At 36.7% G+C, this 26,367-nt stretch overlaps 1 protein-coding gene across 1 annotated transcript; it reads right to left on the reverse strand.

Moving 5' to 3' along the window:
- Positions 1-26,039, reverse strand: LOC120196882 (pyridoxal kinase-like). Its single transcript, XM_039198570.1, has 12 exons — positions 25,960-26,039; positions 25,389-25,430; positions 25,203-25,306; positions 17,976-18,059; positions 17,464-17,537; positions 9,501-9,565; positions 8,691-8,754; positions 3,846-3,929; positions 3,275-3,415; positions 2,359-2,574; positions 2,228-2,281; positions 1-247 (listed from the first exon to the last, which is right to left on the reverse strand). Exons 1-12 carry the CDS (start codon positions 26,037-26,039, stop codon positions 107-109), a joined length of 1,149 nt encoding a protein of 382 aa, XP_039054501.1. The 3' UTR covers positions 1-106.
- Positions 26,040-26,367: the final 328 nt, after the last annotated feature.

A 26,367-nucleotide genomic window follows, 5' to 3' on the forward strand; every position in this document is an offset into this window, starting at 1 on the left:
TTTATTCTAACACAATGGTATAAACTTTGTATAGCATTATACCTTTTACTAAAAAACAAGAGGATCATTGTTACTTCGATACACATCATTGATCATGTATTACCTTTCAGGTGTATTTTTTAGCTCTAAATGTCAATTTCGGGTTCCGGATGTCATCCTGACTCTGAATTAACTGAATCTCTAAGCTGCCCGATTTCGAATCAAATCCCACACTTGTATAATCATTCACTGTCCTCACCAAAAGTGCCTACATGAAAATAGAAACTGAATGAAATAAGCAGGATTTTATTTTTCTATTATAGCACTTTTGCAATTCTTAGCCTATTAGGGTGCGTTTGGTTCACGGAATGTAAGATTACCAGTGAGAATAAAAGATTACCAGGGAATAGGATTACTGGGAATGTTGTATTTTGTGTTTGGTTAGTTTAGCAGGAATGTAAGATTATCGTGTTTGGTTAAAAGAATAAAAGATTATTGGAATGTATATTTGACCAAATTATCCTTATTATATATTTGTATAATATTACAAATTGTAAAATATTTATATATTTTCTTTAAAAAATTAAATTCATAATATTTATATAATTTTTTTACAAAATTAAAAAAAAAGGTTTAATTAAAGGGTAATATTTTTTTAACCCCTGAACTTCATATAAAATTTTAATTATAGATTTTTTTTGTAAATCTAAAATAATTTAAGGAAATTTGTAATTTAACCTTCGTAGAATTTTTATTTTCAATGACAGAAGAAAGATATTTTTGAAAAAATAAAAATTTAAGGGCATTTTAGTCCAAAACGTCAATAATGTTACAATATCTAAGGGAAGGGAGGTAATGACATTCCCGATAATATACCTCAAAAAATCTACTATTGATAATAAAACATTACTATGAATGAGATTCCCGGCCAACCAAACATGGGAATGTGAGATTCCCATTCCATGAGAATCCCACAATCCTTGAACCAAACACTCTCATAGTACATTTTGTTGATGATTTTGAATTACCCATTACTCAGAGAAATGGAGTTCGAAAATGTACTAATCATCCTATTAAGAGATATATAAACTATGAAAAATTGATGTCGTCATACAGAGCTTTCATTGCATCACTTGACAGTTTACGAATTCCAAAATCGATTCAAAAATCTTGAAGATTCCAGCATGAAAAAAAGGCAGTTCAAGAAGAAATTAAAGCCGTAGAAAGCAGTGGTACTTGGGCTCTCACAGAACTACCACAAAAGAAAAAAATTGAATGGAAGTGGATTTTCATAGTCAAGATGAAAACATTGAAAGGTTCAAAGCAAGACTGATGGCAAAAGGGTTCATGCAATCACATGAGATTATTATCAACTTGATGTCAAGAATGCCTTTTTCTGCGTACATGAAGATACCTTAAACCTTAGAAAGTCAATCAAATGGACAAAAAATGTTCAAAATTAAAGAAATCTCTCTATAATCTGAAATAGTCCTCTCGGCATGGTTGTCAGGTTTACCAAAACAATGGTTACATATAGATACAATCAGTGTCAAGTTGTTATAACTTGTTTGTGAAACCTTCTCAAAAGGTGAAGAGATCTTTCTTATTGTCTACATTGATGATATATAGTAACACAAGATGACACAGATGAAATAATCGAAGTTAAAAGGGTAGCTTGTTGTTGACTTTGAAATCAAAAAAATGGTGCTCTCGAGTACTTCCTAGGGATGGAGGTGGTTCGATTTAAAGCAGGGATTGTGACCTCTTAGAGGAAGTATGTGATAAACTTGTTAAACGTGACATGTATGCTTGGGTGCAAACTAACAGAACCATCAACGAATACTAATCTTAAATTAAAGAAAAATGAAGGGGGAGTTCCAGTCAACAAAGATCAATACCAAAGGTTATTCGACAAGTAAATCTATCTACATAGTAGACCAGATATTGCTTACTCAGTAAGCATTGCCAACCAACATATGAAGGATCCGTGTGAAGAACACTTAGAAACTGTCAACTGAATCCTAAGATACCTAAAAATGACTCTAGGACAGGGATAATTCTATAAAAAAAAAGGTGAAATGCATTATCAGTTGACATAGATACAGAGAAACGATATTTCAGTTAATTCTAAGAACATAAATATCACTTGCAGCCTTCTTTCAGTTAATTCTCCAGACTAAATCACTCTAGAAGTGCATTATGTTACTCGGAACATAGATACAAGAGAAAAGATTAAAACAATAAATACCTGCAAACTGGATACTGCAAGCTCCGCTGCCCTATCAAGGTTGTCGGGATATTTCTGAACAGAACAAAAGGGATATCTGAGAAATTAAATGTTTATACCAGGTAAAGGCAGGAGCAAAACAATAAAATTACATTACTCCACCCAAGTAGAAGTGCGTCATTAGATCTCCTGTTCCTAAAAATATGGTTGTTCATCAACATAGTTTCCAATGTGCATAGTCGGTAGACGAAGAATGAAGTACAAACAGTAAAAGATAACACATGTGCAATCATACATACAAAAAAAAATGCACCTTCACTAAAGCAAACGCTTTTTATGCACTTTGCACCTTTGGCAGTATAAGCATTCTAGCACCCAGAGTGCACCTAGAACCCTTAACAATACTGATCAATTCATCAAATACCCAAACTTGATATACTTTCCCTTACTTATGCAGCAATCTTTTCATAGTCAATAAGCAAAGCTATAAATATATTCAACAAAATCTAGCATTAAAAAGCTTTTCTATACTCATTTATCTGATACTGCATTAATAATCTGATACTGCATTAATAATTTGATACTGCATGGGTTCTTCAACAACAAACAAGTCTTGCTAGTTCAACGGGCAATGTATTATATTATATTTATAGAGTTGTGTTAAACATAATGCAGCTTCAATTACTAATCTGAAAACACCTCTAATTACAAATCCAAAATCTTCGGTTCATTTCAACCCCAAAAATCAAACTAAAGCTTGAATAAACACTACCCTTTTTTTTTATAGGAAATAGGCCTCATTAAAAAACCCCTTCGTATCCTACATGTTATAACAGTAACATGTAGGACATAGGAGGGAGGAAAAGAGCACCTCTGAATGTTATAAGTCTGAATCATAACGTACAACCAATTCCTAATATATACTGCTTTACATAAGATTTAAACACAAAACACTCTGCAGCAGTAAAACCAGAAACCTAACCTCCCGGTGAAAACCCTAACCGAAGAAAAGACACTACCTTGAATCTTTTGAATGCCAACTTCATCAAAACAGGAAAAAAAGAATACCTGTTTATGCTTTCCATGCACAACAAATAGCTCAACTTTGCCCTCAAGCAGCTCAAAGATGTGTGATTCAAGGCTTAAACCTAAAGCTCTTAAGCTCCACTCTTGTAAAGGTGCAGGATTAATAGGATGGGTAAGAAGTACCTTTATGTAGGCTGAAGACCATTGAGGGTCCATGTTATACAAAAGGAAAGCTAGTAGCACCTCCCTCCAAATGTTTTAGTTTGCATTGGAATTGCGCGTTAAGAAAAGCTAGTTGATTTACTTGAATGTTTTTACTTCCATCCGAAAGTGTTGGTTTGGTTTGTTTTTTAGCTTTAACAAACTTTGGGCATCAAAGTAAAAGTAAGTTCTTCCATCCTTATTCATAACTGGGTAAACAGTTTGTTAAAAGGAAAGGTATCAGAAAGCATTGATTCTAAGGCCAAGCTACAGTTCCAAATCTCAGCAATAGCTAGGCTTTCTAACAATCCCCAGACAAACAAAATCCATAAAAAGAACAGTGTCCAAAAACCGAGGTGAAAAGCATCAAGGCCCAATCATAAATAAAAAGGTTCATGTTTCAATATGCAACAAGTGATCGCAAGAAAATTTTGCGTACCGTAAAATATGCAGGAATTCTTGGTATTACAATCTTAAACTGCTGAGGAGCTTGTTCCTGTCAAATCAGTACCATAATAAACATAGAAAAGCTTGTCAACAAGCTTGACCAATTATCAATAAGATAAAGTTGGCAAATAAAAGGGTATATCAGTTTAACCACGAAAAAATGCTTAAAATGGGAAGAAGAAAAGAAAATATTATTCTTATTACCCATTTTGCAGATACTTGTGAATCGGTAATCATATTGGATTCAAACATTAGTACAAATACATATAAAATAAAAATTAAAGCGAGTGACAGAATCAGAAACAGAAAATCAACCAGTTAAATTTTTTTTGATAGGAATTGAAGGTATCGTTAAAAATCTCCTTCATGATTAAAGGAGCTTATAGAGAAGCTCCTTAATTAGCGGGAGGAGGAAAAGAGTGCCTTAAGATTTCATTAACCATAGAAAATACACGATACAACCAGGGAGCCACCCCCAATATAAACAAAACACCAAAAACAACCTCAAACAACCCTACCAAAACCAACCTAATCCAACAAAGCAACAACAACCTAAAAAACAGACTGGTCAAACTCAAAGCCTAAACGTGGCCCGATAAACGCCCAAACAAAACAAAACCCATAATAAAGCCAAGGGTAACAGCTGACTAAAACCATAGAAGCCAACTTCTAACTCAAAAGCCACTTAGCTTTCTCATGATAAGAATACAAAAAAAAAAAACACACACACACACATAGCCGCCTTTCCACCACATTAACTCGTCTTGTCGGCTAAAACCATCCGACTTCCAGCTCCAAACAATATGCATGATGCAGATCACCTGAAACTTCTACTCCTTCCCCCGCCATAGTCTTCCGAAATCATATACACTACTGAGCCATTAGACTCACAACCCAATTCTTTCCCAAATGCAAGGAATCGATCGCATCCTTCTGTTGAGACTGCCCCATACCGGAAAGTCAGAATATATTTGAATCTGCCATAAAAAACAGACTCTTCCTCCCATTGCACCTTACTCTGATGTCTCTTGCTTCGGTAACCCCTATACTTTCTTTTGGGAGCTGTAAAATTCTCTTGAAAAAATTGGTCAGATCTATATTTGTTGCCAAAACCCTCCTTAGGTCTCATGAACTGCCTTGCGTTACCCTTTGGATTTATGTATGCGCAGTTGTAAGAAAAGCCATCTTGAATTCCATCCTCCACCACCCTTGACTCAACCCGACCATCCAACTTGGGGAAATCATTATAATAATCCTTCGAGCCCACAAAAGCACATGCAGGCTCACTACTTTTCCTGTAGGCATCTTCTTTCTCCCTCTCCACGTGAACCAATAAATCCTCTTTATCCTTTAGGCTCACATCTTCCAATTCCTTGACACTAAGTGACCATCCAGGATGGGAAAATTAATTAAACAATCCTTACTCCCCTCATAACCATGTGCAGGCAAGCAACTATCCTTAAAGACATCCACTGTTTCTCTCTCCGCGTGCACCAGCAATGTCTCGTGTTCCCCGACTTCCTCAAGTTGCGAAAGAACCATCCCCTGACCCACAACGACACTCCTCGGACCCATCATCAATTCCTCGCCTATGTTCCTATCCTCCATACCCTCACCCGACAAGAAGCTGCCTCTAGCAGTAGTCCCCAAACAGCAGAAAATTTTTCTTCTTTCTCATAACACTTCTCGGCCGACTGCACCTCCGAAGAGTGCACGGATCTTCCTGCTTCTTCAGCACCCACCTCCAGCTCGGGAAACTTAACTGGTGAGACACCAACGAACTCCCCCACCTTGGATAACGGGGATGCGACTGCCTCTTCCAACGAAGACGACTCTACCCACTTAATAAAAATTCTGCACCATTCTACCAAGCTGTTTTTGAGAGTTGAAAGCTTACTCTTGTCAACAGAACCAACAAAGGGAGCCTCCGTATGACTAACATCCTTCACCACACTCTTGCCCTCGACTGGATATGGACTAGAGAACTTCTTCCTCCGGAAAACATCACGAGGATGATATCTCGCCATAAAAACTCTAACTTTGTTACCTTGAATCCAAGAACTATCAACACAGTTGATAGCTTTCCTCGTGTCCTCCAGTCTGGTGAAACGAACAAAACCAAACCTACTTCCTCCCTTGCTTCTTTTATTAGGGATGAAAGAATCAACCACCTCGCCATATTTATCAAAAAATAACCAAAGACCTTGGTAATGGAAACTCTTAGGAATGTTGAAAATGATTACTATAACACAATTTTTCTTAACAGGAACTCTCACCTTACTCGCCATCAAGAGAAATGAAAAGGAATAAAACAGAAAAACTTATCTAAAACACCTGATTTTTAGAGAGGAGGAGCTTCTCTCACTAACACCTAACAATTACCAACCAGTTAAATTTTAATTTCATAATTTCATCTAGTACAAAGAGAATAAAAATAAAAGCAAAATCATTTTCATTTAGTACAACAGTTTATTCCCCCCCCCCTGTCCCTCCTCAAAAGGAGAGAGTACATTACTTTTTGCACAGGCATCATGTACCTGTGGAGTTAAATCAATTCTGCTTTCTAAGTCGTACAAATTTATGAATGAGGTACTTTATACCTTACTCTCCAACTTCACTCATTTAAGTATAATAATAGCTAGAGGGCGGTCCACCAAAACCAATGTGATTTAGATGAAAAGAAATGATCTTTTACATGTCAGTCGATATTGGAAATTTTTTATCTACCTCTGGGAAAGTGGACATCCTCTGCAACATACAAGTATGGTGAGGCAGATATTCAGGTTAAACTGGAGGTCTTTCCTGCTTGGTATAAAGTATGCATGTGAAATTTTGAATACCTACTTCAGTCATCGTAACTAACGGTCTTATGCTGATATCACTTATCCTTTTAGCACAATGAATCCACAATTATCACCTTTATAGCAACATATATGGTATGAGAAGGATGCTAACCCTAAAACCCATTGTATGCTTCCTTATTTCATGATAAAATATCAGAAACATATACCTTTCTACTTTTAGAGTTTTACACCATCATCAACAGGACAAAATATTCAGTCCCTCCTTTGAATCTTCAACTCAATTGGGAAGACACCCCAACATCAAGAATTCAAGATGCGGCCATTTAAGCGCAAAAATTTATCTATAGCAAAATATAACACAAACAAGAAGCAGAAATTCCATGTACATAATGTATGCCCGTGAGTTCATGAAGATTGTCTTCTTATATTAAAAAAAACAATGCATCAGATTTTAAATGAGCCAGTAACTTAAAACTAGAGTCAAGCGGCTCACATTCAGCAGACCCCCTTATCTTTCGATGACTGCCAATGAGAGAAGATTGCCTTCTATTTGATGCTAGTAAATCACACCTGAGATTACAAGATTCACAGAAAGCGTATAAAGGATAGAGCTAAGTTCTAATTTTAAATACAGGATCCAAACTGAGATGAATCATATAGTTCTCTCTTCATGTACAGGAAGATGATGATGAATTTTCTTCTAACCTCAAAAGAAAAATTGGACCGGAAGAGGCCACATAAAAAGTAGATTTTCTTTAAGTAAATTTCCACCAACCAAACATGAGCCACATAACCCATTCTATCTTCTTAGAATACCATTCGAAAAAGTTATTTGAGAACAACAGAATAATATCTCTTCTTAGAATACAAGCATCTGCGTGTAGGGTGAGCAAAACTCGATTCAAAAAACCGATTTTTTCGACTCGAATTGATTTCGAGTTGTAATTTCATAAACTCAACTTGACTTGAAAACGTTTTAAGTTCAAATGGAGTTATAAAATACAACTCGAATAACTTGAATAGTAACTCGAAATTTTTAGTAATTAGTGGATTGATTTTCAGTTTTAGTCGAGTCCCTCGACTCTGTATGATAATATGTATATCACATATGAAAAAATATGAAGAAATATATATGTAGTATATAGTTATAAAAAACCATTTAAATTAAAATCAAATAATATCATAAATATTTACAATTAAATTTAAACAGAAACTTGAAAACTCAACTCGAATTTTATAAACTGACTAAAAAAAATTCAAGTCAAGTTCGAGTTATAAAACAAGACTCGTCAACTCGAATTTTTTTACTCGACTCGATCGAACACTCATTCCCTATCTGCATGTTTGTGTCTCTACATACACCGATACACGCACATTTTAGGAACAAGACAAAATCATTTCTTATTTTGAATTCAAACTTAAGGATATGAGACTTAAAGCAGAGTTACATCCTATCAAAACATTATTTCTAGTTTTAATCTGTCGTAATCATGTACGTGTTGCCAGAATATTTTGGAGTAAGGTAAATCCCAATAAAATCTGCCCCAGTTTAAATTACATTGTGGAAAGCCGCCGAGACTAGAAAAGCTGTCAAGATAAGGAGTTTTGTTATTTTATGTTCTAATTATAATCTACTTGTACTTAATGATTAGTGTTTATATTCTTAGAAGATAAAATGAGTATTTTTAGGAGATAAAGGTTAGGAAAAAGATACCTAGTAGTACTTTACATCTGTAATTCTCAGCCTATTAAAACAGGCTGAATTTACTTTTTCAGAAAGCAATTTTCGAACAGAACCTATGTTCTTCCTTCTCCTCAGTTCTCACCGTTCTCTTCCTTATAATATTTACATACATCTCTTTCATAAGGTTAAAACGATGGAAAGAAAAAAAAAGTACTCAACCTTACACTAGATGCAGAGTGACAAGGGGAAAAGATTAAAAGACAATAGGTTTTCATGCAGGAAGTTCTAAGCCTCAACAAAGCACTAAGCAGGAGGGGAAAACCTTTGAAGGCCCAGCAGCATGAAGAATGTTGCATGCTTCCCGACCATCTGTTTCAGAACCAATCCTGCAGCAATAATATATTCTAAGAAACAGTAAAAGAAAGCTTTACTATCATGAAATATCGCAACCGGGAAGCGTGGAAGTGAGAGAAGAGGAAGAGAAAAGTAAAATTATATCTCACAAAACTGAAGTAAAGACAACTCTTTTATTATTGTACTTTACATTTTAAAATAATCGGTTTAATTATAAATTTAGTCCTTCAATTTTATAATAACTAAAAAATCATTAAAAAATATATAATTGTTTAAACTATCGACAAATTATTAAAAAAATGATCAGCGAACCAAAAATAAAACATCATCACGAATTATGATCGCAAAATCCGTTTTAAAGTGGTCTACCCCAATGAACCGTAAACGGTAAAATTAAAGAATTACTATCTCATACCCATTCTGCGAACCAAAGCGAATCACGAATTAGGTAACATTGGTATGTAACAGTCTCCCACTCCCTCAATCGTATCAATTTTGTCTTTTGCGCCATTCTAGAAGATAAACCAAGCAATTCTTCTTGAAATCATACTGATGCTCGTAAACAAAAGATCATTGAAAATCCCAGTTCTTTTAAAGGCTCGAGAATTCAGATTTTGGAAATTGTTTTTGTTCAATTTTAATATGTCAACAGTTTGCCTTCCAAAAGGTTCCCTAGACAACAAATACTACAAGGAACAAAATTATTGTTTACAGAAAATGCAATTTTACAACAAAGCAAATGAGAGTCAACTATTTTTATTATATAGTCTGAAAATACCTCAATTTAGTCAACAGTTCTGCTTCGAATTGGTTAGGAGTCATCATTGAAGCCACCGGGACAACCTAACCACAAGGAATGTTACTAATAACAAGTTATCAACTAATAATTTTAAACAGCTAATTGTGCATCAAGATAATTATGTATATATTTCTTCCAATACTATTGTTGTTCATCAATTTAAGAATTTCCAGATTTCGGAGATAGTTGAAGGATATCATTTTACTTTTATTACTTAGTATCATTTCCTGATTTCTCTCTACCTAATTTCTAATAATTTTCAGATTCCAAGCAAGATAGTTTATTGCAATAAATTTGGGACTTTGTGGATGAGGAAGGGAGAGTTTTAGGTGATTCTGGTTTTTTGTAATGGTGTCTATCCCCGTATGAGGGTATTCCGTGTTTTCATATGTAATAGGTGTTTTATTTAATGTAATATGAGGTACTCTTTTCTTCCTTCCAATGTTCGTTACATACTTGTTAGTATGTGGACGAATACAAATGGAATTTTTAATGAGACCTCCAACTTTTATCAAAAAAAAAAAGTTTATTGCAATAAATAGCCTAGAATTCCTTGTGAAAAATAACAGAAAAACTCTTCATGTTCTCTTTTATAAAGATTATTCATGGTATCAAGAGCCCTTTCTTATCTTGATTTTATTTCGGCTAAATAGTCATGGCAGATGTGAGCTAGAGGGTTCTTTGAACCTTCTACATCAAACTGTTCCATAGTTCGTGAAGGTAATTGTTTTCCTCTGATTTGTTTGGAAATTCAGATTTATTGGCAAGTGGATTGTGGATTCAGGAGCTTTGAATCTTATCATGAAAGCTTGCACCCGTTGCCAAGTTGAACACAATTTGAGTAATGTTGTCACTAGCTAAAAAGACTAGCCTTTGCACCAACTAGACATGCCTTTTCGAAAGAAGATCTTCAAGAAGACATTTACATGGAAATACCTCCAGGTCTAGAAAACTCCTCAAAGCTATCAAGTGTCAAGCTGAAGAAGTCAGTGCATAGGCTTGGTTTGACATGTCTGCCAAAACAATAGTCACAAACGGATACAATCAATGCCAGGTTGATCATACGTTATTTGTGAAATTATCATCAAAAGGTAAAATTGCTAATTCTAACTAGAGATGACTCAAAGGAAATTATCAACTCAAAAGATTACTTGCTAATAAGTTTGAAATTAAAGATCTTGGCGCCTCATACTTACTAGGCAGGCACGGAGGGAGGCTGCTTGATCTAAGGCAGGGATTGTTATATCCCAAAGAAATTACTCTTAGTTAAAGACTAGCATGATTGGGTGTAAACCTGCAGAGACGCCTATGGACCCCAACCTAAAGTTAAGGGAAAATGAAGAGTGGTGCCCATGGATAAATGGCAGTATTAAGACTAGTGGGAATTGACACACGGCCAGACCCTGCATTTTCAATGAGTGTTGTTAGCTAGCACATGAATGATCTTCATGAAGAACATTTAGAGGCAATGAATCTGATACTTAGATACTTTAAGATGACACCAAACCACGGTCTACTCGTCAAAAGGAGTAAAATCCATGAAATAGAGGTATACACCGAGACAAGTTGGATTGGAGAATTGACTGAAAGAATATCTACAAGTGGTTATTGTTCCTTCGTTTGGGATAATCTTTTTACATGCAAAAGCAAAAAAAAACAGTTCGTAGTGTCAAGTAGTGCAGAGTTGGTATATCGTGCTCTTGCTTTGGGCATTTGCAAAGGAATATGGATTCAAAGATTACTAAGTGGAAAGTTAATTTTAAGGACAAGAAAAAAATGTATAGTGACAGTCAATCCACCATAAGCGTTGCTAAAAATTTGGTACACCACAACAGAACCAAGCATGTGGAAATTGACAAACATTTCATTTCAGTGAAGGTTAACAATGGAATAGTACAATTGAGCTACATCCCTACCAGACTGCAGCTTGCGGACATTCTCACTAAAGCACTTCCAAATCAGCTTCAATGAATTCAACTCCAAGTTGGGATTGTATATCATATATACCCCAACTTGAGGGGAGTGTAGAAAATCTCAAATCAGTTTCCTACTCATAGTTGGAAACTAGTAGATTAGGATTTATTTAGTTTCCTAAGAAATAGGATCAATCACTAGCTGATTAGTTTGTTTTGAGTCCTAACCGTGTGCGATTATCTCATTTATTTCATTATATTAGGCTGTATTTTCTTGATTCAATAAGAGAATTATTCCTTCACCAAAACTCTCAGTTACTAACGCTTGCGATGACATGATTTGAAGTGCTTGACTGAGGCTATAGAAATATATGGGGTAATTTGCTTGATCCATGTTCCAAGCAAACAACAGATAGCAGATGTCGTTACAAAAGGGCTGCCTAGATCAAGTTATGAAGTGCTAGTGGACAAGCTTGGAATGATGAATATCTATTCACCAGCTTGAGGGGGATTGTTGACAATTCATCAATTTAAGAAATTTCCATATGTTTACGAGATAATTTTGGGATATCATTTTACTGCTATTACTTGGCATCATTTCTTGATTTCTTGCTACCTAATTTCTAGTAATTTTCATATCTTAAGCATTAAAATAAGATAGTTGTAGAATTATTTGGATTTTAGTTTGAATGCATATTTGTTTGCGTGTTAGAGGGCCGAAATTAAGGAAATCTAGAGTTAAACAGATCAGTATTTTGTTCCATATTTTTTAGGGGATTCTGTTAGCTTGTTACCATATCCGTATATATTTATTTCCTGTTTATTTCTTTCTGTTTTAGATAGATTTGACCCTATTCTAGGTAAGTTGCATATATCCCTAGAAATTAAGTGTTTCAGCATCTATATATATAGGGAACGTGTAACCTGTTTTAATATATTAAAAATAATAAAGAATTCCTCTACTTTCAACATGGTATCAGAGCATTCTCTGAACCCTAAATCCATCATATGACCAAATACGGGAGAAGTGACTCAACTGCTTCCGTGTCCCAAATCACCTCCAACCAGGTAGCCATGGCTTCCAGTAACAGTAACGGAGATAGCAATCTCATGCTCATTACAGGACACAAACTGAATGGGAACAACTATCTCCAATGGTCCCACTCTGTTATGATGTTCATATGCGGAAGAGGAAATGATGATTATCTCAAAGGCGTGGCTACCAAGCCAAGCCAGGATGATGAGAAGTTCAAAATCTGGAATTCCGAGAATAATATGGTCATGCCATGGCTCATCAATTCCATGACAAATGAAATTGGAGAGAACTTCCTACTCTACAGAACAGCAAGGGAAATCTGGGAGGCTGCAAAGGAGACGTATTCCAACAATGAGAATACATCGAGTTGTTTGAAGTGGAGAGTGTTCTCCATGACTTCCGTCAATTTAACAGTAACCCAGTACTTCAATACACTCAACCGTTTGGCAACAGCTGGACTTGTTCGAGGAGCACAATTGGAGCTGTCTAGATGATGGAATCAAGTATAGACAAATCATTGAACGGAAGAGAATATATAAGTTTCTGAATTGATTAAATAAAAATCTAGATGAAGTAAGAGGGAGAATATTGGGATCTAAACCTCTACTTAATATCCGGGAGGCTTTTTCTGAAGTCCGGAGAGAGGAGAGTCGAAAGAAAATCATGATGGGCTCTCAAGAACCAATGACAAGTCTTGAGAGCTCAGCCCTTGCTGTTAGAGGGAACTCCTACAACACCAATGACACCAAACCAAAGAAATGACGCCCTTGGTGTGATCACTGCCGTCGACCTGGTCACACCAGGGACACTTGCTGGAAAATTCATGGTAAGCCTGCAGATTGGAAGTCTTCCCGGTCTGCCAATGACAAAGAGGGGCGAGGTAATTTTGTCTCAATGGATGACAAACCTTCACCTGAACCTACTTCATTCAGCAAGGAACAATTAGGTTCTACAGAAGCTGTTCAACCAGTCTTTGCATGCCCAAACCTCCACTGTGGTTGGTACTGGATCCTTAGCCCAAAAAGGTAATTTTTTAAGCGCTCTCAATGTTAAAAAAGAGACGTCAAATCCATGGATTATAGATTCTGGAGCTTCAGACCATATGACTGGAAATGAGGACATATTTTCTACTTACAATCCATGTGATAAACACTTAACGGTCAGAATAGCCGATGGTTCACTCTCAAAAGTGGTTGGTACAGGTTCTTTTAAAGTATCAGAGAATATTACACTTGAATCAGTTCTTCTTATGCCAAATTTGAATTGCAATTTACTGTCCATTAGTAAACTTACTCGAGACCTGAATTGTGTGACTAAATTTGGTTCAACCATGTGTGAATTTCAGGTCTTGGACTCGGGGAAGACGATTGGCAGTGCTAAAATGTGCTCGGGACTCTATCTTCTCGAGGTTACAAAATCTTCCTCAAGGCACAACTTATCAGTCCGATTGTCTAGTGTCTGGTAATCCTACTTCTTTTTCTGTCAGTTGTTCTAATAATGATAGTGCAATCATGTTATGGCACTATAGATTAGGATATCCGAATTTCTTGTATCTTGAGAAACTGTTTCCTTCTCAATTTCATAATAAAAATCCAAATGAGTTCAAGTGTGAAATTTTTCAATTCTCCAAACATGTCCGTAATTCTTATTCCAACCAATCTTACAAAGAATCCCATCCTTTTTTAATGATTCACAGTGTTTGGGGTCCATCTAAAATAAAATGTGACTGGTTCCCGTTGGTTCATTACATTTATTGATGATCACACTCGGCTTACATGGGTCTTTCATGAAAGAAAAATCAGAGGCAGGTCAGATTTTCAAAAACTTCAACACCATGATACAAACTCAATTCCAAGCCAAAATCCAAATTCTGAAAACTGATGCCAAAGAATACTTCAAATTCACTCAATGATTATCTCTTGAGTCATGGCATCATTCATCAAAGCTCATGTGTCAATACCCCTCAGCAAATGGAATTGCTAAAAGGAAAAATCGGCACCTTCTAGATGTTGCAAGATCTCTTATGTTTTCTACTCATGTACCGAAACATTTCTGGGGTGAAGCTATTCTCACTACGGCATACCTCATAAACCGGATGCCATCTAGGATTCTCAACTTTCAAAGTCCTTGTCAAACCTTACTTCAGTTTTTCCCAAATACACGTCTCATCTCCACTATTCCCTTCAAGGTTTTCGGGTGTTCAGCCTTTGTTCATGTCTATCAAAATAAAAGGGATAAACTTGATCCTAGAGAACTTAAGTGTATCTTCCTTGGGTACTCTCCAACTCAAAAGGGGTATAAGTGCTACTCACCGGTCACTAAACAGTACTACCACTCCATGGATGTTACCTTTTTTTAGCACCAGCCCTACTACCCCAAATCTAATATTCAGGGGGAGACCAATTTTACCCAGGAATATCAAATTTGGGATATTGATGAATCAGTTCAGCTCTCCCCAAATCCTGACCAATCTCACCCATCACCAAATTCTAAACAACATCTCTCCCTAGAATCTTCCTACCAAAATCTGGACACTAGTAAATCAACAACTAATAATGAGTTGATTACCTATTCACGGAGGAAGAAGAACCAAAAGGAGATGGAACCACCAACACCTCTGCAGCAAAACCAAGAATCTGATCCTAGTCCAAGATCTTATGAAGATCCAACACCTCTGTAGCAAAACCAAGAATCTGATCCTAGTCCATGATCTTGTGAAGATCCTTCAGGTAATCCTAATCCTGAGCCCTCACAGAATGAACTAACTGGTGATGACAGTGACTATCCTATTGCCGTGAGGAAAGGGGTTAGAACTTGCACAAAACATCATATATACACCCTTATATCATATGAAAGTCTGTCACCAAAATTCAAGTCGTTTGTTGCCAACCTCGACAACACTCAGGTCCCAAATAACATACAAGAAGCTCTTGGATCCCGAGTGGAAAGCTGTTGTGCATGAAGAAATAAATGCACTGGAAAAGAATGGCACCTGGGAAATATCAGAATTACCATCGGGAAAAAGTCCAGTAGGATACAAATGGATATTCTCAATCAAGTACAATGAAGATGGAAGTGTTAATCGTTTCAAGGAACGGCTACTGGCAAAGGGATTCACTCAATCGTATGGAATCGACTATGAGGAAACATTTGCCCCAGTAGCCAAGTTAAACACAGTTCGGGTTCTCCTATCTCTAGCTGCAAATCTTGATTGGCCCCTTCACCAACTAGATGTCAAGAATGCCTTTCTAAATGGGGACTTTTGAGGAAGTTTACATGGAAATCCCTCCAGGATTTGAGACATCGAAACTGACAACAAAGTTTGCAAACTTAAAAGATCATTATACGGGCTCAAGCAATCACCAAGAGCTTGGTTTTGAGATTTACCAAGGTAATAAAGAATCATGGCTATTCTCAATGTCAATCAGATCACACCTTGTTTGTCAAACACTCGTTTGCAAGAAAACTGGCTATCCTCATTGTATATATGGATGACATTATCCTAATAGGAGATTAGGAGAAATCAATACTACCAAAGGTCTTCTAGCTAAGGAATTTGAAATCAAGGACCTTGGACAGCTCAAATACTTCCTAGGTATGGAAATTGCAAGGTCAAGAAAAGGAATCTGTGTTTTCCAAAGAAAATATGTACTGGATCTATCAAAAGAAACTGGGATGCTTGGATGTAAGCCAGCGGACACACCTATGGATTCAACAACAAAATTAGGCACTAAACCGGTGGATAAAGGCAGATACCAAAGGCTAGTGGGTAAACTAATCTACCTTTCTCACACACGACCAGACATTGGTTTTTCTGTCGGCATAGTAAGTCAGTTTATGAACAATCCAAATAAAGAACATATGAAGGCGGTGTATAGAATCCTAAGGTATCTGAAGCTAACACCAGGGAAAGGATTATTTTTTGAGAAGAATCAAAGAAGAGACATAGAGGTGTCAGTGATGCAGATTGGGCAGGATCATTCAAGACCGAAGATCAACTTCAGGGTATTGTACTTATGTGTGGGGAAATCTAGTCACATGGAGAAGTAAGAAGCAATCAGTGGTGTCAAGGAGCAGTGCAGAAACTGAATTTCGGGCAATAGCCCATGGTATTTGTGAGGGAATATGGCTAAGAAGGGTACTAGAGGAATTAAGAATTTCTAGTGAAGAACCTATGAAGATGTTCTGTGATAACCAATCAGCAATCAGCATTGCCAAGAATTCAGTCCATCATGACAGAACTAAGCATGTGGAGATTGATCGGCACTTTATAAAGGAGAAGATAGAGGAAGTGATGATCAAAATGCTATATGTACCCACATGTCTTCAAACAACCGACATTCTTACTAAGGCTCTACCAAGAAAGACTTTGATGATCTAAGTTCCAAGCTGGGGTTAATTAACATTACCATCTAGCTTGAGGGGGAGTGTAGAATTATTTGGAGTTTAGTGTGTGCATATTGTTTGCGTGTTAGAGGGCCGAAATTAAGGAAATCTAGAGTTAAACATCAGTATTTTGTTCCATATTTTGGGGGATTCTGGTAGCTTGTTACCATATCCGTATATTTTATTTCCTGTTTATTTCTTTATGTTTTAGATAGATTTGACGCTATTCTAGGTAAGTTGCATATATCCCTAGAAATTAGGTGTTTCAGCATCTATATATAGGGAACGTGTAACCTGTTTTAATATATTGAAAATAATAAAGAATTCCTCTACTTTCAACAATAGTTTATTGTGTATAAATAGCCTAGAATTCCTTCTGAAAAGTAACATAAAATTTATTCTTGTTCCTTTTTATAAAGATTCTTTTTTCAGATATTTAAACAATTGATCTATATTTAATCTCCCAAATTGAAAGTATAACCACTCATGCATCAAAAGTACAATTGTTGATGGTTTACTATAAACGGAAGTATGAAACAACCAAATCTGCGCAAGGGATATAGAAATGGAACACTTGAAAGATTTCACATAAAAATTGATTGCTCACCTTTTCGCGATATACTGATGCCAGATCTTCGGGGACATAGAGCTTTCCCTCATCACCCATCACTGGATCACAAACTAGAGAAGAAATGACAAGCTTAGGAAAACTGCTTCCCTTTTGTTTTTCCTTTTTGGTGGTGAGGGATGTACGGGGTATGGGGGTGGAGCAGTGTATATCAAGCATTATTGAAGATCAGAAAATTCCAAGTGAAAAAACAAATCATTTAGCATCACATACAGTAAACTGAAGAAAAGGTGAGGTAACTTTTTTAGAACTATCAATGGAAACTATTCATTTTATTGTTTCTGCAGTACTAGCAATTTCTTGAACCTACATATCTGTCTCAAATTATGGTTTCATATTAAGTAAGCAAAAGATAAAGAATGGAATGTCAAATAGTTATATAGATGATAAGGATTTGAAATCATCTTCTATAATCACGATTTAAATTTATTTCAAGGACCAAATACAACTAAGCTTAAAATAAGGTCTTCTGGAGATTAGAGTAGACTTGCCATAAATAAGACTTGGATTAATAGAGCGTAGCTTGTCTACAACTTCCAATACAGAGTTTAAAAAAGAAACAGAGCCAATATAACCTGCAAATACACCATTAGAATTTGAAGCAATAGATATTGAAACAGAGAACCTTGTTGGTAAGCAAATGTGATGAATTTGAGAAACAACAGCAACAAAGAGAAAATCCAATCGATGATTACAGAAACAGAGAAATAAAATGTGAATAGAAACAAATGGTGTTGCACAGCTATTTCAAATGCCAGCAATAGAGAACATCATTCATATGTCTAGTGAAGGGATCAAGGTCAAGGGAACTAAATGAGGTTATACCTGGAACTCTTGCATTATAACCTTTGGGTCGAAGGAAGAGTTCGAGGAGGCGTGGAAAAACAGAAGGGATGAAGTGTCACTTTGGTTCGACTGGCTTGATCCACTTATGAGTGTAGATGGAGTCCCGATGGCTTTCTGTTCAGTGGAGTTGTATGGAATCCCTTTACTATGTTGTAATGTATCTTTTTTGGAAAAGCTGGTCTCAAGGTGGGGGAAATTGGTGTGTATTCATGAGTCCACGATCAGAAGAGAGGATTTGGCGGTGGCAAGAGCTTTGTTGAGGGTGGCGAGTCCTTATGATATACAGGATTCTGTTACCTTGGGTGCATATGGGAGATCGTATAAAGTTAAGATTAGTGGGGATCGGTCAGTTCTAAACAGGAAAGTTTTTGCAGAAATTCTTCAGGTGGCCGGAGATGGTGTCTAGAGTTGATTCTTCATCGGAAGAGAAAGAAGTCCAGAGTTCAGGTGGAGTAGGTAGCCCACAATTTCCAGCTGAGAATTCTAGAGACACAGTAGACAGATGGTTGGTAGGTGATGTCTGCACAACAGTGGCAGGCGGCAGTGGAAGTAAACATTATGCGCAGGAAGGAGAAAGTCAACCTAGTGGTGCTAAGGTGTCAGGTTTTTCTGCAGAAGATTTGAATTTTAAAGAGGACTATAGGGGCCTTGGTCTAAGGAATGTCTCTATTAATGAACCTGAAGAAGCCCATTTAGAGGGCTCGAGTGAGTCTAATACAAATATCTACAGAATATTACCTTCTGGGCCAGCTGTTAATTTATTAAAACTGGGATATGGTAACCGTTTGGAGTCTCGGGTGGAATTGGCAGGTTCTCAGCAGCAATCTGATTCGGATAAACTAAAGGTGCAGAATTGGGCTAATGTCTCGGCAGACTTAAATCCAAATTTGTTGTCTGCTGGGTCTTCACAATCTAACAGGGAGTATGATTCACCAGCTAATAATCTAATTCCAGGGGGCCATGATGTTAAGTTAAGTAGGGTAGAGGTTCAAGGAGAGTTTCAGCATACTGTTTTGGTAGACTCAAAACTGCAGAATTCGAATACTGATTTGTCAGGTTACAAACATATTTCGATTGAGGGTGGGTTCACGGATAGAGTACAGTCTCAATCTGAAGGGATCTAAAATAAGCCAAATAAGGATCTGTTAGAGGAAGTAGTAGTCTTGGAAAAGGATGAATGTAGGGGGGTTGGAACTGAACTGATTAGGGATAGAGACAGATCGTTGTTTCAGCATAGAAGAACACTTTGTCCCAAAAGTTTGCCCTTAGAGAGGAGAGAATGGCCAGCTATAAAAGACATTATACTAGGTCGAGGGTGAGAATTAACTGGTTTAAGAATAAACAAAGGTATTCCGGTGAGAAAGGATTTGCAGCCTTTTAATAAATATGGAAGGTGGAAGGGAAGTTTTTAAATGGTGCAGCTGATCAGAACCCTTATGGCACCAACTAATTGTAATAGTTCTTCGAGGTCTTGGCAGTAGTTCATTTCTCTGCTGTAGGGTCAGGAAGGTCTAAAAGAAGGGAGAGAGTTTTAACAAGGGAAGCAGTTGATATGGTTAATTCTCCTTTTGTTTTTACTCCTCAGTTCTCGAAGGCGGTTGAGAAGCGATGGTTACATGGGAAGTATGTAAAGTTCTAGAATTTCTTTCAAAGATGGGAAGAGGCTTTTTTGGACAAATTATCAACCTTGAAGAGGGTTCGGCTGAGAGTAGGGAACAGGGGAAGTCAGGGTTTAGTCTCTATTTCTCTGTTGACTAGCTATAAGGATTTGGTGTAGATCTTCTTGTTATGATAAATGTCAACATTATTTCTTGGAATGTAAGGGGTCTTGGAAAAAAGGAAAAGTCAAGAGTTGTAGCTAATTTGGTGAAGAAGAATAAGGCGAACTTGATTCTAATTCAAGAAACAAAACTAGAAACTGTTTCTTTGGCTCTTAAAAGAAGGATAGGGGGAGATTCCTTAGAGGAGGGATTGTTGCGCCAGCAGTGGGATCTGCTGGTGGATTGATGATTATGGAATAAAATGATTTTGAAGTCTCGAACAGCATCTTAATGGCAGATTCATAGCAGTCTTGGGAAGTTCAGAAATTCAAGTGAAGAGTGTCTGATTATCAATGTATACGGTCCATCAATTGAAGCAGAAAAGGAAGATTTTTTCAGGGAATTGTTGGAGTTTGTTTCGGCTCAAAATATGTTAGTGTGTATTGGGGGAGATTTTAATGTGTATCTTGATCCGGACGAGAAGTTGGGAAAATCACAAAACTGGCATTCTATTGATTTATTTAGAAACTTCTTATAGCAATCACATTTAATTGATCTACCTTTGGTGGGAGGAAGGTATACTTGGTGCAATAATAGAGAAGACTCGACTTGGGAAAGACACAGGTTCTTAATCTCTGGGACGTTTTGTCATGTTTTCCAAATGTAGTGCAAATGCTCTTGCTTAAATCCCTATCTGATCATAATCCAGTCTCATTAGAGGACAAAGCTGTTAATTGGGGACCGAAACCATTCAGGTTTTTTAATTATTTACTAGAGGAGGAAGGATTTGAGGAATTGGTTAAATCTTCAATGGTTGCTATGAGGGGGAGAAATAATAGAAGGGGTATATTCAGTATCTTAAAAGGTACTAAAAATTCAATCAGAAATTGGTCCAGCAGTAAATTTATTGGGATTCCTGAGTCGATTTCTGATTTAGAGAGGAACATTAATGAATTGGATCTTAAAGCTCAAGGTGGAATTCTTTCGAAGCAGGAGTGGGATCAGTTGAGGCTGTGAAGGACAACTATGGAGGTTGTATAGGACAGAAGAAGCATCTGGTTTCAGAAGTCAAGGGCGAGATGGATCAAGGAGGGGGATAGGAACACAAGGTTTTTTCATCTGTCTGCTCTGAACAGAAGCAAAAGAAATGAATTAAGCTTGAAGATAAATGGGAGTGTGGTTTCAGATCCTCAACAATTAAAGGTACATATTTCAGAATTTTTTCAAGGCAGCCTATAATTCCAATTCAACATTGGAAACGGAGGATTTACTACTGGATTTTGCTAAGCTATCAGGGGATCAGTCTAAGAAGCTTGAAGAGCACTTCTTAGAACAGGAAATTTGGCAAGCTATAGTTTCATCAGACATCTCTAAAGCTCCAGGACCAGATGGTTTCACCATGGGTTTCTTTAAAAACTGCTGGCCGATTTTAAAGGAGCACGTGGTGAAATTTTGAAGATTTCTATTTTGGAAGGAAATGGGAGCACGGTATAAACCATGCTTTTATCACACTTATTCCGAAGAAGCTTAATCCGGACAGTGTAGAGGAATTTAGACCAATCAGCCTTGTAGGCAGCTTATAAGATCCTTTCTAAAGTTCTATTGAAGAGACTGAGTTGTTGTGTTGGTGATATTATAGTCACTCTCAGTTTGCTTTTATACCAGGGAGACAGTTGCTGATTATGCTTTTATAGCAAACGAAGGATTGATTACTGGAGGAAAAAAGGGTTAAAAGGGGTTGTCTTCAAAGTAGATTTTCGTAGGGCTTATGATTCCGTGGAATGGCCAATTTTAATCAGACTAATGTAGAGATGGGTTTTGGTAAGAGATGGTTGTCGTGGATATCTCAGTGTATTCAACAGCTTCAATCTCGGTTCTCGTAAACGGGTCTCCATCGGAAGAGTTCCCCATGGCCAAAGGACTTAGGAAAGGGTGCAGTTTATCTCCGCTACTGTTTAACATTGTAGGTGAGCTGCTTAATTTGATGATATCTAAGGCAGTGGACAAGGGTCTGTTTCAAGGCTTTGTTATTGGGGAATCTGAAAATTCTGTTCGATTGTCACATCTACAATTTGTAGATGACTTGATCATTTTCTGTCAAGCATCTCTCTCCCAGATTAAATGTCAAGAGTATTGAGGATTTTTAGTGTTATGACAGGGTTGCATCTTAATCTAGCTAAGAGTAAGCTATTTGGTATTAATGTGGAAGAGGAAGTTTATCAAAATGGGCATCTTCGGTGGGTTGTTCTATTGATTCCCTTCCAACAGATTACTTGGGACTTCCTCTAGGTGCTAAGAAAAACTCAGAAGCCTTATGGGATCCAGTTTTCAAGAATTTTAGTTCCAAACTAGCCGGCTGGAAAGCTAATTGTCTCTCATTGGCGGGCAGGACAGTTTTATTAAAGTCGGTGTTAACATCCCTACCAATATTCTTCTTATCTCTTTTTAGAATGCCTTGTAAAATTGGTAAGAAGCTTAATTCTTTAATGGCCAGTTTTCTATGGGGGGATAATGAGGACAAAAGGAAGATACACTGGTTAATTGGAAATCAGTCTGCACGCCTCTAAATTCTGGTGGCCTTGGTGTTCTTGATGTGAACCTATCTAATCGGACTCTTTTGGGAAAATGGGTGTGGAAGTTCGCCAATGAAAAAAATACTTTGTGGAAAAGTGTGTTATGTTGCAGGCACAAGGTAAGTAGTAATTCCATGTCTATTTGCAAGGTTTTTTCGCCCAAATCTTCTTGGATTTGGAGAGGGATTGCCAACAATTTCCTGAAGAACGACTTGGAGGGTGAATGTATCAGATCTAACTCCAAGTTGAAACTGGGAAATGGAAAGTCTATTGCTTTTTGGACGGACTCATGGGCTGATGAGTCTTCTTTAAAAAATCTTTTCCCTAGAATGTATGCGTTGTCAACAAATAAATGGGGTATGGTCGCTGAGTTTGGAAGTTCAGATTCGAACGGTTGGGTGTGGAACATCGATACCAGAAGGAATTTGTGTGACTGGGAGTTGGATCAGTGGCTGGATTTAATGACAAAACTGAAGGATTTTAAACTGACTGATTCAGTTGAAGACTTCCTTTCTTGGTCTGCAAGCGGGGATGGACTGTTTTCAGTGAAATCTTGTAGAAAGGAACTCGGCAAGGTGCCTGGGGGGTCCGATTTATGGGTAAAAGGGGTGTGGCAGGGTTTATCTCCCCCTCGTGTTGAAGTCTTCCTGTGGCAGCTAGCTCATCAGAAAGTGGTAGTGAGAGAGGCGTTGGTGAAAAGAGGTTTGCAGCTAGGGGATGAAATTCTATGTCCGTTTTGTAAAAAACATGTGGAATCAGTTCAGCATTTATTTATTTCGTGTGATGTTGTTTGGGAACTTTGGAACAAGATAGCAAGCTATTGGGATATAACCTTAGTCCTTCCAAAGGATCCACCTTCTTTGCTATGTTCTTGGGGTGAGCTGAGGGGGAAATCGTTGATTTGGAAATTTATCCCGGGAGTAGTATTTTGGTCGATTTGGAAAGCTAGGAATGCAATGGTGTTCGAAGGTTCCCCCTTGGATAGGATGTCTCTGTTTTTTATTGCTAGATTCAGGTTATCTAAATGGTTTCTAGCCAAGTATCCTAAGTGTCCTATTCAGGAGGATGTGCTGATTGGTGATCCATCTCTTGCAGATGGTATTAAAGCTCTCAACATTTACAATTTTCAGGTTTCTCACTGGATTCCACCACCTATGGATTTTTTGAAGATGAATGTCGATGGAGCTGTTAGACTTGATGGCTCAAATGGAGGTATAGGAGGTATTTTGAGAGACTAGAATAGCAACTCCCTTCTGACTTTTTCAGAAAATGTAGGTCAGGGTCCCCCGCCGGTTGCTGAGTTAAAGGCTATTAAGAGAGGCATTGAAATCTATATGTCTTCTTGTTGGGTTAAGGTTGGAAGGTTGATTGTGGAGAGTGACTGTAAGTCGGCTGTGGAATGGGTCCATACCCCAGCTTTGGCCCCTGTTTTTATCCTCCCATTAGTTAAAGAGATTTCATCTTTTATCTCGGACAGGGTGCATTCAATTAGACTGATTCCAAGGGTGTGTAATGGGGAGGCTGATAGTTTAGCAAAGATGGGAATTGGTTGATGTTTAGTCGTTTCCAGTGCGTTGTATCGTTTGAGTTTAGGTTTTTGGTTCTGTTGAGTAGCTTAGTCTGTTGTGTTTTTTTAGTATGGTGTTTATGTTAAATCTTATGTAATTTCGCAGGAGTAATAAAGTTTCTAAGGCACTCTTTTCCTCCTTCTTTGATCAAGAAGGAGGTTTTTAAGGAAGCCTGTCATTCCTATAAAAAAAATATAGACTGCCTTGAATATCCAACCTGATGTCTCAAAGAAATGATGAATTATCAATTCATTTAAATTAGTTAACCAATCAAAGCACCATTATATAAAATTGATGTTTCATTTTAATTAGTTGTTAAAGTTTTAATTAATTATGATTTTGCCTTTTTACCATTTCCATTTACTTGATAACAAATTTTGAGAAAGGAAAAAAATAAAGTTTTAAAAATGACAAACAAAGGAGCCTAAACAATTAAGAGATTATGGAAATTTGACCAAAATAACATGATTTTTAAACAATTCAGGCATTCTTTGTTAAGAAACTATTATTTTAAAAGCTACCCTCTTCCCAGAAAAAATGACATGACGTTTACACCATTTAGACATTCATTAAGAAACTTTTACTTTACATTCTTATTCCTTTCTACCCTGTCCCCTCCCTTGTATCAAGTTAAATGCAAAATGAAAAAAACTACATTTGAGATTAAAAAAATAACAGAAATCCAGCATAAAAACATCCAAGTGGATTCCTTTCTGTGACACGAATTGCTAAATATACAACAGAAAATGTGTTCCTTTCTCTATATTAAGTAAATAATTCCAGAGAAACACCCAGTTAACACTGAAGAGAATTTCTCTTCTTTGTAAACAATGTTATATGTTCCTTTTCATTTAAAGATCGTACAATAATCCTTTTCCTTTTTTTTAGGTGAAGAAATTATTATAACAACCTCGAGAATTTTATAGAATGAAACAGCTCGCATTATCAAAAGGCAACTGGAAATAAAATACCTGTTAATAAATGAGTGTAGTATAATAAATTATTTTCTTCAAGGCCTTCTATTAAATCCAACAATTCTCGTCCATTTAGAACTTGACCCTTAATGTCGGGTACCCTGCACAATTTACAGCTGACACCACATCGAATACAAGGCCTCAGATTTTCAATACCTTTTAGCAGTAGTATAAACAGCTTGCCTGTATGATTTGAGAACTGTACTGAATTGATTGGATCCACATCATAGCCTAATAGTTGAAGAGGAAAAACTGCTGACTTGTTACCAACATATCCCTAAGAAGAAGAAAAAGATGGAAATAAGTTACAAAAGAATAGAACTATTAGAAATGTTTTCCCACAAAGAAATCAGGTGAAGGTAAAATCAATCATACAAATACTTCAGGTGTATATGTCCAAGGTTCCCTTAATTGCTTGCATGGAGAAAAATAAGAATTATTCCAAATAATTTCAAAGAAAAAAAGAATAATTCAGTGCACAGTAATTACCAATATATTATAAGCATGCAACAAAATTTCTACCCAGTTCTTGATGACATGAAATAATTATCAGGTAGATATTAAGTACTACAACAAGACAGAAGATAGTTATCAAAGCTAGATTGTCTTTTGCTTATAGTACAAATCTAACAATAATCTAATTCTATTAATGCAAAGATATGGACAAAATTAAGAGTATCATACTGCCTTAAACTTTTCAACAACCAAACAAAGATAAAAAGTTGGAAGTGTAGAACACAAAGGAGAAAAATACCTGAACTGTGTGAGATTGAATGCTGAGAACTCTACCGTATTTAATGGAAGAGCCAAGGATAAAATTGGAGGTGACGCCATTATGACTTCCTAACTTTACCGGTCTTTGACAACTTCGATAATATCTGAAACCAATTCAACACCATACAATCAATAAAATAACAAACAGGAAATAAATTTAATAAAATCATTATTTCCGAAGACTCGTTATTTTTCTTAGGGGAATCTTTAAGTTTGTGGGGAAATATTTTCTCTGGGAATATGCAGTGGAGAATGATCTCTCTGCTGGATCCTTAAGGAACAGTTATAAAAGGTATAGAATGGAGGTGATTCACACACTGTACCACACCGCCAAGGTACCTAAATGGGTGCCTAGAGCATTTGGACAACATTGTCAACTACAGTTGGG

Source organism: Hibiscus syriacus, unplaced genomic scaffold (assembly GCF_006381635.1).
Source record: "Hibiscus syriacus cultivar Baekdansim isolate YM2019G1 unplaced genomic scaffold, ASM638163v2 tig00117034_pilon, whole genome shotgun sequence".
NCBI classification, from domain to species: domain Eukaryota; kingdom Viridiplantae; phylum Streptophyta; class Magnoliopsida; order Malvales; family Malvaceae; genus Hibiscus; species Hibiscus syriacus.